The sequence below is a fragment of the Microcebus murinus genome, chromosome 6 (assembly GCF_040939455.1).
Source record: "Microcebus murinus isolate Inina chromosome 6, M.murinus_Inina_mat1.0, whole genome shotgun sequence".
Classification (NCBI taxonomy): Eukaryota; Metazoa; Chordata; class Mammalia; order Primates; family Cheirogaleidae; genus Microcebus; species Microcebus murinus.
Window position 1 is genome coordinate 79,339,558 of NC_134109.1, and position 18,648 is coordinate 79,358,205.

An 18,648-nucleotide genomic window follows, 5' to 3' on the forward strand; every position below is an offset into this window, starting at 1 on the left:
AAATTAATGATCTAAAATGAAGCTTATGTTTTCCCCAGGGTCTCCTAGCAAGCTAAATATGTCTAGATCCGGGTGCACTGTTTTCTAAATTCTGGGGCAGTGGAGGCTTTCTTCAGTTTAAAAGTTTTAAGACGTGGTTCTTCACTGTAGCCGTTGGGTCTCATTTAGAACTCCAGGTTCTCCTTGGGAGGGGCGGGGGTGACCTTTGTGCACGGTTCCGAGTGACTGACACACGGCCCCTTCCCCTTGCTGCGCGGCAGGTGCAGAACAAGCTGGACGGCTGCTGCTACGCGGTGAAGCGCATCCCCATCAACCCGGCCAGCAGGCACTTCCGCAGGATCAAGGGCGAGGTCACGCTGCTGTCGCGCCTGCACCATGAGAACATCGTGCGCTACTACAACGCCTGGATCGAGCGCCATGAGCGCCCGGCGGGCCCGGGGACGCCGCCCCCGACCTCCGGGCCCTTGGCCAGGGACGGGCCAGCCGCCCGCGGGCAGCCGGCGTGCGCCCCCGACAGCCCCGACAGCGTGGAGGCCGCCGCGCCGCCGCCCATCCTCAGCAGCTCGGTGGAGTGGAGCACCTCGGGCGAGCGCTCGGCTAGCGCCCGCTTCCCCGCCGCCGGCCCGGGCTCCAGCAGCGACGAGGAGGACGATGAGGACGAGCTGGAGGGCGTCTTCTCGCAGTCCTTCCTGTAAGGGTGTGGGCGCGGGCCGGGCTGCACCCCCAAGCTTTACTCCCCTGCAAGCCCATGCCACGGGAAAAGGGGGTTCATTTAGAAATCCTGTTGTGTTGACCATGCTTAAAACACGCACGCACACAACTCAGGAGACCCACTTTCAGAGAGTAACCAAATGTAATCCAAAGGATTTTTTTTCCCCTACTGTCTTCAAAAGATCTTTAAAGTTCAAGCCCTGAAGAAAGGAAAAATAAAAATTACTGTCTTCGAAAGACCTTCAAAATCCAAGCCCCGGAGAAAGGAAAAATAGACATTACTTCCAAAATCTCATCTTAATACATTTAATAAAATTTCTTATAGGGCATTCTTTAGATAAGGGCTTCCAACTCTGGAACATTTTAAGAACTAATCTGGAGTCTTGATATAGTGTCAGGTACCTTTCAAAAAAAAGGTACCAAACCAATAATTATGATCCTAAAGTTTATGCATCTCAGAATCCACCTTCGTCAGTTACTTTCATGATTTTACTATATCCAGTTGGATACAATTTATCATAACTCTTAGCTATTAAATTTTTTCAGGAAATTGAATCTGGCTAGTTTTTATTTAAATCAAGAGTTCTGTGTTTTGTGTAATATTGAGTACAGATCAGCATGATATGGTAAGTAGATTGATGCCTGGGGGGTCATGATACAATGTCTCTGGCCTCTTGTGCTTTCCAGTAATTAACAAGTGTCAATTTTTAGAATTACTGCAGGAATTTTGGTTTCTTTAGTATTTCTCTATTTCTCTTTTTAAGACCTGCTTCAGATTCTGAAAGTGATATCATCTTTGACAATGAAGATGAGAACAGTAAAAGCCAGAATCAGGTAAATATATACATAGAAATTACCATTTTATTCATCATAAGGTAGGAGTATAAGGAAGCTAACACCTGATAAAAGGAAACAGACATCTGATATCACAAACCTCATATAAAATATTAAAGTCTTAATCTGATATGCAGATGTAGAAACTATCATTCATTTCAAATATATGCAACTTGTGTTTGTATATAGGCCTTTATTTATATAATGAAGCATACCTACTTTTAGAAGAGAGAAGTAAATTGAGACACTGCGTTTTTGTGTGTGTGATGAAAACAATTTCCTAGAGGATTTTGGGAAACTAAATTATTGGGGAAAAGAATTGAATGCAAATTAAACAGCCTAATGACAGAATTACCTTGGTCTGTCCCACATCAATTAATCTCAATTCCTTATTTTCATGGACCATCCTCTAGAACGGTGTTTTAACACTGTGTATCATGATACTATAATAGGTTATGAAATCAGTATAGAGGGTCACAACCAGCTTTATTTTATTTTTAATACTGTAGAGGAGTAGAGAATACCAAAATTGCATCATACTTATAGTGAAGGTAAACTTTGTTTATGGAATTTTTCCCTTATGGTTGTGTGTATGGGTGTGATGTAAAATGTATTTCTTCATGTGGATCATGGTCAGAAAAGTTTGGAAAGCACTGCTCCAGGCCTTGAAACACACTTGATTCTGCGACTTCCTCCATCCAGGCCAGCAGTGTCCCTCTGTGCTGGGCGTGGAGCTTTTTAACTGCTAAGGCTGTTAGCTGTTGCTGCAAGGAAGCATTCTGCAATGGGGGGCTGAATACAATGACTGTATTACCAGAAATAAAAATGTAATTACGAGTATTATAAGGGTATATTCATAGTAGATAAAGAAAAACCTAAATGAAAACTCTTAAATAAGAAGTTCAATAGATTTGAAGGAGGCTTGAATGCATTAGCCAATGTGTTTTTTTATTTTTATTTTTTCATGTCCACTTCCTAATCCTGAGACAGTGTGTTTTTATAAGTACTTTCCTTATCAATTAAAATCATCTTAAACGCCTCTCAGTGTAAATGTAATAATTATAAATTTAACTTTGAGTAATATTAATAGCATAAATAATCTCAGCTGCTGCTAAAGCAGAAGTTATAGTTTTAGCATGAGTTATGCATGTAATTATTATGGGGGCACCAGATTTACAATCCTGGTTTTGCTCAGTTAAGGGCAGCATCCCATGGGCATTCTAATTGATGAGTAGAAGCCTCTAAGAGATTAATCTTCTACAGATAATCCCCAGAGTACATAAATTAAATGTTTCCAGAGCAGAGGTTTTCTTTTTTTTTCTTTGATAAAAGTAAAAGGTTGAAAAACTTTTCCTCAAGAAAACCTAAATCAGAAATGAGCAAATACCAACAGATGCTTTTTCTATACTTAAGGATAAAAGTATTCAAATACATCTATCAAGAAAAAAGAATTGTTTTTAAGAAAAGATATCATGTATTAGAAAGGAAATTAGCTGTAGGGGACGAACAGATTAATTATACGCAAAAGTAGTCCAGAGGATCGTTCACTGCAAGTGGCAGCTGAGTGCTTGTTCTTCAAGGATGTAGCCCTAAGGGCAGTGTGCCCTTTGATAATGTGGTCACACTGGAGTTGTTTTAGCTAAGGATGGATTTCTAGTCTTCTGTTTCCAAAGTAAGCCTGCCACCAAAGGAAGGTATTCCAATAAAACTGAAGCCTTAGGCCGGGCGCTGTGGCTCACGCCTGTAATCCTAGCTCTTGGGAGGCCGAGGCGGGCGGATTGCTCAAGGTCAGGAGTTCAAAACCAGCCTGAGCGAGACCCCGTCTCTACTATAAATAGAAAGAAATTAATTGGCCAACTGATATATATATATAAAAAATTAGCCGGGCATGGTGGCGCATGCCTGTAGTCCCAGCTACCCGGGAGGCTGAGGCAGAAGGATCACTCGAGCCCAGGAGTTTGAGGTTGCTGTGAGCTAGGCTGACGCCACGGCACTCACTCTAGCCCGGGCAACAAAGTGAGACTCTGTCTCAAAAAAAAAAAAAAAAAAAAAAAAAAAAAAAAAAAACTGAAGCCTTAAAATGTCAGCCTGCATACATTCTGCCCTTCTTTTTTTTTTTTCCCAGTATATTATGGGGATACAAATGTTAAGGTTATGTATATTTCCCTTGCCCCCTCCCCCCTTGAGTCAGAGCTTCAAGCGTGTCCATCCCCCAGTTGGTGCGCATCACACTCATTATGTATGTATATACCCATTCCCTCCCCCCACCACCTGCCCAACACCCGATAGATATTATTCCTATATGTCCACATATGTGTTGATCAATTAATACCAATTTGCTGGTTAGAACATGTGGTGCTTATTTTTCCATTCTTGGGCATTCTGCCCATCTTATCCATAGAAGGATACCAATGAGGAGAAAGAACTGACATGGCAAGGAGTCTTTCTATAGATTACACATCTTCAATACCTACCTGTTTTCTATCTTCCCCATCGTTATTTTGTGTAGCGACAGACCTATACACTATACAGAGGATTCTGGTAATAACAAACTTGCCTTGAAAATGCTGTGAGCTTCTAATGGACAGTGGTTGTGTTCTGCTAACTGACCTCCCCCTAAGGCACTAAGGTGGCCATGGATGTGGGGGGTGAGCACAAATACTTAATGATGGTGATGATCTCATTTAATTTCACCCCTGATTGAGTTCTTGTGTGTTCCTCTCGGGTTAGGATGAAGACTGCGACAAAAAGAATGGCTGCCATGAAAGTGAGCCATCAGGGACAACCGAGGCTGTACACTACCTGTATATCCAGGTGAGGTCCTAGTGTATAGCTCGGTGACACAGCAACACCCAGTAGTGGCTGGTGGGCATGTTTCAGGATGCTGGAATAAGACGATGGAGAGAAGAAGGCTCACTGGCACTAACAAAGATTAATTGGCCTCTTTTCCCTTACCTTTGAACTCAAGCTTTCCTGTAGCATATCAGGAGGCACCATAGAGTGGCTCTGGGCTCGGGCTGTGGAAGTTCACATCCTGGATCCACCTGTCGTGGCTATGTGAGCTCAGGCAAGGTATTCAGCATCCTGTGCCTCCGTTTCCCCATCAATAAATTAAATAATTATAGCTATCTCATAGACTTGTAAAGGATAAATGAGGTGACATGTGTGAAGTTCTTAGAACCATATCTGAGTTCCATAAATGCTAGAGTGCGTGTGCACAGAAACTCCACCTTGTCTAGTGAGCTGAATCTGAACAAGTAAGGTATGATGCGCACACGTGCGTATGCGTGCGAGAGCCTTAGGAATCTCTGGGAAACAAGTGCCATAGGCAGACCAGTTCCAATGAGGCATTACTGAAAAGAAGCCCAGCCTTTGGCCTGCTCACCTGCCTAAGCCGCAGCATCCTGGGCAGGGGTGGGCCCTGCCAGCAGAGGGACGGCCGTAGCCAGAGAAGAGGTCTTTCCTCTGCCCCAGGTGAACAGTCCTATGGGGCGTTGGTGTTTTCCGCCCTAACTGCAATTAGGCAAATCTTTAAATATGAAATACAGTACTGTGGGGAGAAAGGAACCCTCAGACAATTAAAGTGTTTCAAAAGGGACTAATTAGGTGGTTGCTCTCCTGAAGTTGGAGCTGGTTTTAGGTATTCCCTGACATAAATATCTTTGAGGTATCACTTACACAGATAATAAAACGTTCTTCCCCAAAACCACTATTTATTGAGTGTCCATTATGTGCCATTACCCCCTAAACAGTTCCAATGAGACAGAAATACACAAGCAGGTGCACTGGAGGCTCAGTAGAATCCTGGTGTGGGCGTCAGAGAAGGCCGTGTGAGGCCCCGACTCAGACCTGGAGGATGAGTCAGAATTTGCGTACGGTCTCTCTGAGGGCGAGAGAATGAGGGCTGATCTTTCTCTCTTTAAAAAAAACGAATTGTTCTTCATAAAAAATCTCAACTCTGGCACTGGTTGAAACATATAAGCTACTACTTTCACAAATCAAATGCTACGTGTTGATTTAAGATTTAAATAATGCCGCATTGTTTTCTGATACATTAATACACCCACAAAGGGGTGAGAAAGAGACTCTTCTTGAATGTTTTAATATTTACAGTGTTTTGCTTTAGACTTGAAGGTCATTTGTCTTTAATGTACAAATAAGAAAGGCTAATGACATCATTAGATTAATTAGCCCTTTTTGTAAATTTGGGTTTGGAAGCAATCTTATAAAACAATAAATAAAATTTTACTGCATTCTCAGTTTTTTCATATTATTTGTGACAAGGTTTTTAAACAAGTCTTATTTTTTTAAAGAACAATAATACAGAAGATAAAAAATGGTTACGTTGGGATGCTAGACTATGCATATTTGCCCCCTATGTATTTTTTTTTTTTTTGAGACAGAGTCTCACTTTGTTGCCTAGGCTAGAGTGAGTGCCGTGGCGTCAGCCTAGCTCACAGCAACCTCAAACTCCTGGGCTCAAGCAATCCTTCTGCCTCAGCCTCCCAAGTGGCTGGGACTACAGGCATGCGCCACCATGCCCGGCTAATTTTTTCTATATATATTATTTGGCCAATTAATTTCTTTCTATTTATAGTAGAGACGGGGTCTCGCTCTTGCTCAGGCTGGTTTCGAACTCCTGACCTCGAGCAATCCGCCCACCTCGGCCTCCCAGAGAGCTAGGATTACAGGCGTGAGCCACCGCGCCCGGCCTGTATTTTTAATGTGGTTGGTTATTAGCATTATTAACATTATCATTAACAAATGCATATTTACTCCCAAGGTAATTTTGTAATACTCTTGGTTTTTTTCTTCAATGTAGAAAATCGAATCTTTTCCCATAACTGTTTAAAATCCATGGTACAAGTTTTAAAATGGAGGATTACATTAATTGCAATTACGCTCTTAAACTTAAACTTTTGTCTAATCAAATTCTGCCTCGTTTGTCCTGTCTGCAGATGGAGTACTGTGAAAAGAGCACTTTACGTGACACCATTGACCAGGGCCTGTACCGAGACACCGTCAGACTCTGGAGGCTTTTTCGAGAGATTCTGGATGGATTAGCTTATATCCATGAGAAAGTAAACTTCACAACATTTTGTATCTGAAAACTTACATTTATGTGAATTTATGACTGAATAAAAAAATCAAAACGTAGGCCGGGCGCGGTGGCTCACGCCTGTAATCCTAGCACTCTGGGAGGCCGAGGCAGGTGGATCACTCGAGGTCAGGAGTTCGAAACCAGCCTGAGCAAGAGCAAGACCCCATCTCTACCAAAAATGGAAAGAAATTAATTGACCAACTAAAAATATATATACAAAAAATTAGCCGGGCATGGTGGCGCATGCCTGTAGTCCCAGCTACTCGGGAGGCTGAGGCAGTAGGATTGCTTGAGCCCAGGAGATTGAGGTTACTGTGAGCTAGGCTGACGCCACGGCACTCACTCTAGCCTGGGCAACAAAGTGAGACTCTATCTCAAAAAAAAAAAAAAAAAAAAATCAAATGTGTAAATGAAGAAAAACTGAAATAGGAAACTATGGGTATATTGAGGTAATCTATTTTTGTATGAAACAGAACAAACTGTCAAAAGACAAGAAAATAGTGCAAAGTATCTTGTTTTTTTTTTTGAGGCAGAGTCTCACTCCCCCAGCTAGAGTGTGGTGGCATGATCTTAGCTCACTACAACCTCAAACTCCTGGGCTCAACCAATCCTCTTGCCTCAGCCTCCTGAGTAGTTGAGACTACAGGCATACAACCTGATGCCTGGCTAATTTTTCTTTTTCTTTTCTTTTTTTTTTAAGTAGAGATGGGGCCTTGCTCATGCTCAGGCTGGTCTTGAACTCCCTAGCTCAAGCGATCCTCCTACCTCAGCCTCCCAGACTACTAGGATTACAGGCATGAGCCACTGTGCCATTAGAATAGAATAGAATAATAAAATATAAAATAAAACACTGATAGAACAGGGATCAGCAAACTATGGCCACGGGTCAAATCCAACCCACCACCTGTTTTTGTATGGACAGTGAGCTAAGAATGGCTTGTATATTTTTAAGTGGTTGTTTACAAATCAAAAGAATATTTCATGATAAAAATTATGTGAAATTCAAATTTCAGTGTCCATCAATAAATTTTTTTTTTTTTTGAGACAGAGTCTCACTCTGTTGCCTAGAGTGCCGTGGCATCAGCCTAGCTCACAGCAACCTCAAACTCCTGGGCTCAAGCAATACTCCTGCCTCAGCCTCCCAAGTAGCTGGGACTACAGGCATGTACCACTATGCTCGGCTAATTTTTCTATATATTTTTAGTTGGCCAATTAATTTCTTTCTATTTTTAGTAGAGATGGGGTCTGGCTCTTGCTCAGGCTGGTTTCAAACTCCTGACCTTGAGCAATCCTCCTGCCTCAGCCTCCCGGAGTGCTAGAATTACAGGCATGAGCCACCTCGCCCAGCCCATCAATAAAGTTTTATTGGAAGATATCCATGCTCATTTTCTTACAAAGAGCCTATAGCTGTTTTTTGCCAGAACAACAGATTTGAATAGTTGCAACAGGGACTGTATAGCTTGTAAAGCCTAAATATTTACTATCTGGCCCTTTACAGAAAAAGCTTGCCAACCTCTGGGTGAGGAAGAAATACTTGAACATGAATGTGAAGATGATTCCTTGAGTGGTTTAGAATAGAGCAAGAGTGTGATTAATACCTGCCAAGTTATTTGATTCTAACTGAATCAGTACTGCCCTTCCTAGGAACGTGGAGAAACCAGAAAGTCATCTAGCAAGGAGGGAAATGAGACTCTGAGTAACACTTGTCACATGTATAAAATGTGATTTTAAAGCTAGAAATTGCCATTATAGTATAAATGCTAATGGACTTAGCTTCAGGATGAAACACTGCTTACACATTAAAAATTGGACTGTCTGATGCATTAGCCAGTATAAATATATCAGTTTTTTCCTTTGCCTCAATTTTCTTTCACCTTAAAATGTTTATACTGTACCACATTTATTCTGAGAAAAGAGGGCTATAATTTACACGTCTAGTGTATAAATGATTTGGTGGAAGCAGAATTTTCAAGGTGGGAAATAAAAATGAATTCTAATGAGGGCCATTAGGGCTCTATGACTGTAATATCATCCTGAAGTCCTACAGCCACGCTTCCTCTGCTCTCTTCCTCTCCATCTAATTTATTCAGTGTTTGCTAACCATTCGCTGGCTGTCTTATGCTGTGCCACACCTAGAAATACAGGGAGGCACAAGTATGTGACAGACCCCATGCTTGAGAGAGACTTCTTGTTTTTGGAGGGAGCCAGAATTTACCTCCACGTGATGGTAAATGAGATCATACAATAAAGTATTTTTATTTCATTTAATTATTTTCTATTAATCCATGAAGCAATAAGCATTATGAGCCATTAGGAAGAGGAGAAAGCAGGGTTCAGGAAACAAGTACTCGTTGACCACCTACTATGTGTGCTGGGCATGCAAAGCTGAATTGTTAGGATCTCTGTGGAAGTCTCACAGATGAGTTGGCACTCGGCCAGCGTTGCCACAATTCCAATGAGTGGAGAACTGAAAGGGTGTCCTCGGTAGGGGAAGTAATGCAAAGGAAGGAATGAAAATGGCACGTCTCCCTGACCAGAGCAGGGGCTTTGTGATGCAGCAGAGCAAAAGATAATTTAGTGAACCCAATGGAAGGGGCCTTGGATGCCACAGGGAATCCTTTGGTGTTCACGTGATCAGGGTGCACCCAGGCAGAACTGGCTGGGGATGTTATAGACGGTAAAGGACAGTCGGGACATGGTGCATTGGCCAGACAGCCTGGGCCAGGGTGGTCCCTGAGAGAAGATCCCATCCGGTTTTCATCATTAGGTGGGCCTTTCAACGTAGAAAACAGGTATACCTATAAACCATGCGTGAGAAGCATTGTTGATTTCTTCTCTTTTCCAACAGGGAATGATTCACCGGGATTTGAAGCCTGTCAACATTTTTTTGGATTCCGATGACCATGTGAAAATAGGTGATTTTGGTTTGGCAACAGACCATCTAGCCTTTGCTGTGAGTATTTTAAAAATTAGACTGTTCCCCCAAAAATAGACCCAGATGCCTTGATAATCCTGAAAGTGTTAGAAGAAAGGATAGTGGAGTTCACTGAACTCTGCTGTGTAATCCTCAGGAAATTATACCGTGCCCGAAGGGGCACAGATGATCTTTCAGGCTTTGAAATGAAATACATCTTAGCGAGAGCGTTCCACTTGAGGGACATAAAATTATTGGCTTGTGAACAATATTTAAGTCAAAAGCATATAATACTTTATGAAATAATTTGGTATTTTGATCTACCATGCCTGGCACTGGGCCAGATGCTTTATGCTTGGATGGCTTTTAGTTAGTTTGGGGAAATGAAGCTCAAAAACATAAAACAGCAGGAGAACATACGGTCGTGAGGATCAGGAAAGGCTGTATAAAGACAGCATTTCAGATGGCCTCGAAGGAAGGGTGGGAAGTCCAGCGGGCCAAGGTTGAGGGTAGGCCGTGGTGACACCGGGGCGGGGGGTCCCAGAGGGGAGGCACAGCATAAGCAAAGGCCCTGCGGTGAGCAGACATGGCTGTTCGAAGACCAGCAGGTTGTCTCGTTGACTGGAACCGGGAGGTGCAGGGGAGATTGAGGGCGGATGCCGGGTGGTCGGGGCGTCACTGGAGGGTGGGCAGTCTTGTAGGCGGCGGGCCTCGAGGGGGCATTTTATTCCATATCTCAAGCCAGAGTTACTAGACACCAAGATCTCTAGGAAATGCAGTTAACTCCAAGGGTGGGCAGAGAAGGAAAACAGGACTTGGATTAATGGTGAGAACAGCCACGGGGGCCAAACTAGAAGGCGAGGTTAGGAGTTGAGAGGCGGGAGAGGGACAGTGAGGACGTGGTCCTGACCAGAACGGGGGCACGCTGAAGAATGCTGAGACCAAGGAAGGGCCAGATGACAGAGATCTTGATCCCTAAAATAAAGAATTTGCCTTGACATCTGGAAAGCTGTCGTAGAGTGCGTTTGTTAAGAGCACAGGCTCTGGAGTCCCCCTGACCTGGAGTAGAGTCTTATCTCTGCCACTGCTTTGTGGCATGATCTTGCACAAAGTGATTAACTTCTTAATACCTCCTCTGTAAAATGTGCCGAATACCAGTGCCTACCTCAAAGAGTCGTCAGCAAGGTAAGATGAGAATGCAGGCAGAGCACCTGGAACGCTGCCTGGCACTGAGAAGGCAGGAGCTGCTGCTGTCCATGCCGGTACTTGTAACAGGAACCTGTGGCATGAAGTCATGACAACAGTGATTTAGGGCGTTGCTCGAGGCAACCCTGATGCAGATCTAGTGGAGGACGGCGAGGCTGCCTGGGAGGTGTTAGCGAGTGACAGTGAGCAGGTTTGGGGACCAGCCTCTAGGAGAGAAGAGTAAAAACTGACCCAGAGAAAGTAAGAGTGATGGGAAAGGAGAAAGATTAATTTGTAGTTGGTTTTAATAAACCCTCACATTTTAGAAAACAGATTCTGCTTTGGCATTTGCAACGTGAAAGTTAATTGCTTTCTAGAAACTTTGGGGTATTTCTGCCTTGAAGAAAGAGTTGTGTAGTGAGTTGCCCTCCTCCCTCTTGAGCTCAGTGGATTTCCTGTGAGCCCTGCATTAGTGGGTTAGCTAAATAAAAAAAATAATAAGATTCAAAAAAAGCATTATTATAATTATTCTGATTTCCATGTCATATTTTTTTCAGTCAGTATTCATTTAGAAATGGAAAGGCCAGCCCTTTAGAATAATACAACGTTTTGACTGGGTATCTGGCTTACCTGTGTTTTCAGGCTGACGGCAAACAAGACGATCAGGCGGGAGATCACTCGATGAAATCAGACCCTTCAGGTAAACCCAGAAGGCTCCATACTTCATTCGTGTACTAAAAAGAAGACTGCAGAGTTTCTCAACCTGAAACCTGCTTTTTACTTGTAAAGTTTTTATTCTAAAGCAAATTTTAATTATTCATTAAACTGACAAAATCATGGAAATGCTTTAATTTTTTTTTCCTTTTCACTGTATTAATTGTGCTTTCAAATTTGAAGAAATTGGAGCTTCAGTTAGAATAGTTGGCTCCCATGAGTAGATAGTCATACTGTGTCTAGGCCCAGGTGGTACTGTGAGGTCACCTTATGACCTGGTCCCTCTGGGGTCTTCTTATCCGGCACGGCCCCTCCCCTGCAACAGCAGAGACATCCTTGTGTGGGATGGAGCGTGTGGCCACGTGTGACTTAGGGTTTCATTTGCTGCAGTGCATGCTGCTGTTTCCTATGATTGGTGCAGAAGGTTGACAGACCATGCCTCACTTTTAAGAAACAAGCATTTTTTTATTATTATTATTTTTAATTTGCCAAATCTTTCAGTCCTATGATTGGAAAGCTTTCCGTCTCTTTTCCTCCACACAGGTCATTTGACGGGGATGGTAGGCACGGCTCTGTATGTAAGCCCAGAGGTCCAAGGAAGCACCAAATCTGCATACAACCAGGTACAGCATTTGTGGGAGGGAAAGGAAAGGTCTCAGGAGTAAGCTCATAGTAAGAGCATCAAGATCACAGCCTTTGGGATTTAGTTAGCAGCTGAATAGTTGCTCGTTCACACTCCTTGCAGAACACGTGGTTCCCGAGGATGGTGACTGAAGCTGGCACTGCCAGGAGCTTACAGTCCACCCGTCCATCCGAGGAGAATGTGGATGAACCCTATCCTGGGCAAGGTCCCAGGAACACAGGGAACGGGCAGTCACTTGAATAAGGCCTCAGCCCTCAGGGAGCTTACCCAGTGGTGGATTAAGCAGATGATAAACAAGCAAAAAATAAAAAAAACAAATCGTGGCAAGGGCTAAGCAGGAAAAAAATACAGTGAGGTGACAAGAGAACAGTAGCGAGCATCCTTTTTAGATGACTCACCAGAGAAGACCTCCCTGAGAGGATGGCATTCAGAATAAAGGGTGACACGGGACAAACCATGCAAAGTTGGGGCTGAAGAATGACAGGGAGGGACAAAGGGGTGCAGCAGATGAAACAGCACACATGAAGAGTGGGTGAGAGAGAGCTTGACATGTTTAAGACAGTCAAAAGGAAGGTCAGTGTGGTTACAGCATGGCGAGCAACGGGGAGAGGCATGAAGTGGAACTGGGAAAGAAGGCAGGGGTCAGGTCACGCAAGGCCAGGTGAGCCAGGCTAAGGAGTGTGTGTTTAACAGAAAGTGCACAGGGAGCCGTTGAAGAATCTCAAACAAGAGAGTTCACTCTGGCTGCTGCCAGGTGGCTCTGCGGAAGTCCAGGTGGGGTGGCCGGTAGCTGGAACTGGAGTGGTAGCAGCAGAGATGGGGAGCAATTTGCCAGTATAGGAGGGGAAGGTGAGAGATTTTCCCATTGGAGTGGATGTTGGTGAGGAAGTGGAGGGGAATAAGTCCAAGGCTCAGGTTTCTGCCATGGAGCACCTGGGTGCAGGGTAGTTGACCAAGGTGAGGAAACCTGAGGGAAGGAGGAAAAGATGGCAGGAAAATTCAGTTTGAGGCATGTTAGTCTGAAATGCTTGATGAGAAATCCGATTAGAGATGTCCAGTAGGTTGTTAGAGACCTAAGACTTGAGTTCAGGGGAAAGCTGAGAGTCAGAGGCATAAATTTGACAGTCATCAGCACACAGACAGGATTTAAAGCCATGAAACTAGATGAGATCACTCAGGACAAGAATGTAGAGATAAATACCAAAAATATATCAGGCAGGCAATTGGCATCAAAGAAGATCCTCAGGCTTGCAGTGCAAACTCAAGCCTGGGTTTTGGGTCAGACAGAGAGCACTGGGCAGCGACATAGAGTTGAAGCAGACCTCTGAGTACCCAGTGAGGGTGAGGCTGTGGGGAGCTGGACTGCATACACCATGGGTGTGGGAGGGCACCTTTACTGTCTTCTTTCTGAGGTCAGTTTGGAAGAGTGTCATGAAATCCTTAAAGTGCTCTACCTTTTGGCCCAGGGGTTCCACTTTTAGAAATTTACCCAAAGTAAACAACTGGGGTGGGGGGGTTCTAAAAAATTGATACAAAAGAGGTCCATCACAGCATCATTTGTAATAGTGAAACATAACATTGCCTAAAGTGGGGGCTGGTTAAGTGAATTATGGGACTTTTATATAATTGAATATTATATGCCATTAAAAGCATGTTTCAGAAACCTGCTTTAGAAAACTAATAATAAAACTGTTATTTTTTATTTAAAAAAATTTTTTTTAATTTTAACATTTTTTAATTTTTATTTTAAATAAATATTAATCTTATTCTTTCATTATTTTTTTTTAACCTTGCTTTCATGCGTAAGGTGGCAGATAAAACAGTGTTACAAAGTATTCTCAGGCTGGGTGAGGTAGCTCACGCCTGTAATCCTAGCACTCTGGGAGGCCGAGGTGGGTGGATTATTTGAGGTCAGGAGTTGGAAACCAACCTGAGGAAGACTGAGACCCCATCTCTACTATAAATAGAAATTAATTGGCCAAATAATATATATAGAAAAAATTAGCCGAGCATGGTGGCACATGCCTGTAGTCCCAGCTACTCGGGAGGCTGAGGCAGGAGGATTGTTTGAGCCCAGGAGATTGAGGTTGCTGTGAGCTAGGCTGACGCCACGGCACTCACTCTAGCCTGGGCAACAAAGTGAGACTCTGTCTCAAAAAAAAAAAAAAAAAAAAAAGTATTCTCAGTATATTAAATGAATAAAAGTTAGAAACAGTAGTATGGTCCTAGTTTTATTGTGTGTGTGTGTATGAGTGTGTGTATTTTTTTTTTTTAGACAGTCTGACTCTGTTGCCTGGGCTAGAGTGCTGTGGCGTCAGCCTCGCTCACGGCAACCTCCAACTCCTGGGCTCGAGCCATCCTCCTGCCTCAGCCTCTTGAGTAGCTGAGACTACAGGCATGTGCCACCATGCCCAACTACATTCTATATATTTTTAGTTGTCCAGCTAATTTCTTTCTAGTTTTAGTAGAGACAGGATCTCACTCTTGCTCAGGCTGATCTCAAACTCCTGAGCTGAGCTCAAATGATCCACCTGCCTTGGCCCTCCCAAAGTGCTAGGATTACAGGCGTGAGCCACCATGCCCAGCCGTGTGTGTATATTTAAAAAAAAAAAAAAAAAAAAAAACAGGCCGTGTGTGTATATTTAAAAAAAAAAAAACAGGCTGGGTGCAAAGGCTCATGCCTGTAATCCTAGCACTGTGGGAGGCCAAGGCGGGTAGATCGTTTGAGATCGTTTGAGCTCAGGAGTTTGAGACCAGCCTGAGCAAGAGTGAGACCCCTCTACTAAAACTAGAAAGAAATTAGCTGCATAACTAAAAATATATAAAAGAATGTAGCCGGGCATGGTGGCACATGGCTGTCATCCCAGCTACTCGGGAGGCTGAGGCAAGAGGATTGCTTGAGCCCAGGAGTTGGAGGTTGCTGTGAGCTAGGCTGACACGATGGCCCTTTAGCCTGGGCAACCGAGCCAGACTCTGTCTCAAAAAAAAAAAAAAAATGGGCATGTCTTAGACATCACTAGTAGTAAGTAAATATTGGTCTTTTCTATATGTTCTACATTTTCTACGCCAGTATGTATAGGAAATGACAAAATGAGTGTTTAAGACTTTTGAAGTCACTGGTGGTATTTTGAGAGACTCTCCTACTCATCTTTGGGTCCAGATTCATTTAAGAATGCTTCTTGAAATGTCTTGTTTTCTTGGAAGTGGCTTCTCTTCACAGCTGACAATGATCAGTGTTTCCCTCAGCCAGGTCATGACCAGCTTCCTCAAACACGCTGCCTTCCAAAGGCTGTCTTCCCTTCTGTAGCTCCCTATGTTGTTTTTCTCTGCACTGCTTGTGCTTTTGCTTCTTTTTTATTACTGCCATTTATTTTTGTTTTTATTCATTGATTATTTAATAATTATCTTGATTATTTATATCCTTCTAGTTTCTTTGAGTTTACTGTGTTTTCATTCTCTGGCTTTTTATTATTTGTTTTATTTTTTATTTTTTCCTAGCTTTATGGACAAATAAACACTGTATATATTAAAATGTACAATGTGATGTTTTGATATACATTGTGAAATGAGTACCACAATCAAACTAACATGTCCACCACCTCACCCATTTTTTTGTGTGTGTGATAAGAACATTTGAAATCTACTTTTCTCAGCAAACTTTAAGAATACATTATTATTAACTGTAATCACCATTCTGTGCATTAGCTCTCCAAAATTCATTCATCTCATAACTGAAAGTTTATACTCTTTGACCAACATCTCTCCCAACTCTCAGCCCGTGGTAACTACATATCTACCCTCTATTACTGTGAGTTCAACTTAATTCCACATACAAGTGAGATCATGAAGTGTTTGTCTTTGTGCCTGGCTTATTTCACTTAGTATAGTGTCCTCTGGGTTCAGCCTTGTCAAAAACAGCGGGATTCCCTTCTTGGCCTTCTTTTTTAAAGGCCAAATAATATTCCATTATATATACATATATATATACACATATATATATATATATATATATATATATCACATTTTCTTCATTCATCTGTGAACATTTAGGTTGACTCCATATCTTGGCTGTTGTACATAGTACTATAGCAGACATGGGAGTGCAGATATCTCTTCAATACACTGATTTCAAGTCCTTTGGATATATACCCAGAAGTGGGATTGCTGGATCATGTGGTAGTTCTGCTTTTAATTTTTCAAGGAGCCTCCATACGGTTTGTTCCCTCCCTCCCTCCCTCCCTCCCTCCCTCCCTCCCTCCCTCCCTCCCTCCCTCCCTCCCTCCCTTCCTTCCTTCCTTCCTTCCTTCCTTCCTTCCTTCCTTCCTTCCTTCCTTCCTTCCCTCTCTGCCTCCCTTTCTGTTGCCTGGGCTGGAGTGCAGTGGTGGTATCATAGCTCACTGCAACCTCAAACTCCTGGGCTCAAGTGATCCTCCTGCCTCAGCCCCCCAAGTAGCTGGAGCTACAGGTGCACACCACTGCACCCAGCTAATTTTTCTACTTTTTGTCGAGATAGATTCTCTCTCTTGCTCAGGTTGGAACTCCTGACCTCAAGTGATCCCCCTGCCTTGGCCTCCCAAAATGTTAGGATTACAGGCATGAGCCACCATACCCAGTCCAGTGCTTGCTATCTTTTCACATTTTGTACTGGCCATCCTATCAGGTATGAGGTGATATCTCATTGTGGTTTTTATTTATATTTTCTTGACGATAAATGACATTGAGCATCTTTTCATATAGCTGTTGGACATTTATATGTCATTGGGAAAATGTTCAGGTCCTTTGTCCATTTTTTGATTGGGTTATTTGTTTTCACTGTTGAGTTGTATGAGTTCCTTATATATTTTGAATATATCACATATATGGTTTACAAATATTTTCTATGGAAAATATTATGGAAACCCATTCCATAGGTTGCCTTTGCATTTCTTTGATTGCACTTCCGTATTTTGCTAAGATTAGTCACATGATCTTTCTGTTATGCCATTCTTCCATCCTCACTGGGATGGCTTTGCAGTCAGTAGGGGACATTTGCTGTCAGCTGCAGAATTTGGTCTGAGTTTCACTTTTGAGATGATTAGTAAAGATGCAAAACAAAGCAGATTCTTATGACCAGTCTCAGTTGTCCTTGTTCTTCAGCCATTATTTCCAGTCTTCAGCCAGCAGTTACCTATGTCTGTGTATGCAGCTAAACCAGTTACAATTATTACAATTTTCTAGGAAAATGTTGAGAGAAATCATGCCAAATATTTTATCAGCATCTAAATACAAAATATCCCATTTAGTCTTTATACCCATAACTTTATAAAACAAATCATCACATTTTTGTAATGTGGCTTGTTTTGCACTTAGGCAAACATTATTCTGTAAGTGCTCATAATTCCCTGGTAAATTAGGCTTTCATATCAAGGCTCTCTAAATATAATTCTTTTTTCCCGTCAGAAAGTGGATCTCTTCAGCCTGGGAATTATCTTCTTTGAGATGTCCTATCACCCCATGGTCACGGCCTCAGAAAGGATCTTTGTTCTCAACCAACTCAGAGATGTATGTATCACATGTTTTGGTGCATGAATTTCCAGTAACCTGAATCTTATCATGGAGATCAGAATTCAAGACAAGATATTTTTCTGGCATTTATAACATAGAAGAAGCTGTCCTATTGTAATTCTAATGACTCATTTACTGAGACATGGCAGGCTAACCTGTTCTCCCATTTGTAGTGAAACATTTTTCTGAGCAAGGAAAGTCACCCCTCCTACGTTCTTGAAATAACTTAGTTTCGGTAGCCAAATACTGTCAACTCTTGGGAGGGATCTTATTGGTCTGTCTACTGTATCTCTAGTAAGTGGAAATCCACCTCTGCTTACACACCTCCAGTGATGAAAATCTTCCCTAGTTTTGTTTGTTTTTGGAAATCTTACTTGGAGAAATTGATAGGTTATAGTTACTTTTAAAAAATTATTCTTAGAGATTTACTCTCGATTTTAAAACAGAAGAATCCAAAAATTTTGTTTGATATCAGTACAGCTGATATCAGTGGGAATGGGTTATAAGGAATAGTGGATATTTAGTTCTGGAAATTGAAGATTCTTGTTGAATGGACCTGGTATAGTAATGCCTAAAGAAAACCACCACCATGATCAGAAGTTAAAATGGGCCCTTCCCTGCCCTTCCCTGCCCTTCCCTTCCTTCCCTTTTCCCTTTCCTTTCCCTTTCCTAAAAAAAAAAAAAAAAAAAAAAAAAAAAAAAAGAAGTTAAAATGGGTCTGAGGAAAATATCAGCTACCTGAATTTTTTCCCCCCTCAAGAAAATTCCCATTTGTATTCTTGGGATTAATCCTTACTCTGTTATTACTGTACCTTAAAGGACCAACATTACAGTGTGAGATCAAGGGTGCCCATTAGAAAATGGCATTAAGATGAAAGTGGAAGGTGAGGTTTGGGTGAGGATGATTTCAATTCATATGTTCGTGAGCAAGATGTCTAGAGAGCCATCTTCTTCCTTAGCACAGGGAAGCAGGAGTATTCTTTAAGCTATATCATATACACT

At 42.4% G+C, this 18,648-nt stretch overlaps 1 protein-coding gene across 2 annotated transcripts in view; it reads left to right on the forward strand.

The window, feature by feature from the left end:
* The window catches only part of EIF2AK4 (eukaryotic translation initiation factor 2 alpha kinase 4), a 96,701-nt gene that overhangs the window by 43,068 nt on the left and 34,985 nt on the right, over window positions 1-18,648 (forward strand). For both annotated transcript variants that reach the window (XM_012766389.2, XM_076004239.1), the window contains 8 exons: window positions 261-691; window positions 1,476-1,545; window positions 4,276-4,359; window positions 6,504-6,626; window positions 9,495-9,599; window positions 11,388-11,445; window positions 12,003-12,082; window positions 17,542-17,643. In XM_012766389.2, the coding sequence (XP_012621843.2) occupies window positions 261-691; window positions 1,476-1,545; window positions 4,276-4,359; window positions 6,504-6,626; window positions 9,495-9,599; window positions 11,388-11,445; window positions 12,003-12,082; window positions 17,542-17,643 (1,053 nt within the window). The remainder of the gene's footprint in view (window positions 1-260; window positions 692-1,475; window positions 1,546-4,275; window positions 4,360-6,503; window positions 6,627-9,494; window positions 9,600-11,387; window positions 11,446-12,002; window positions 12,083-17,541; window positions 17,644-18,648) is intronic.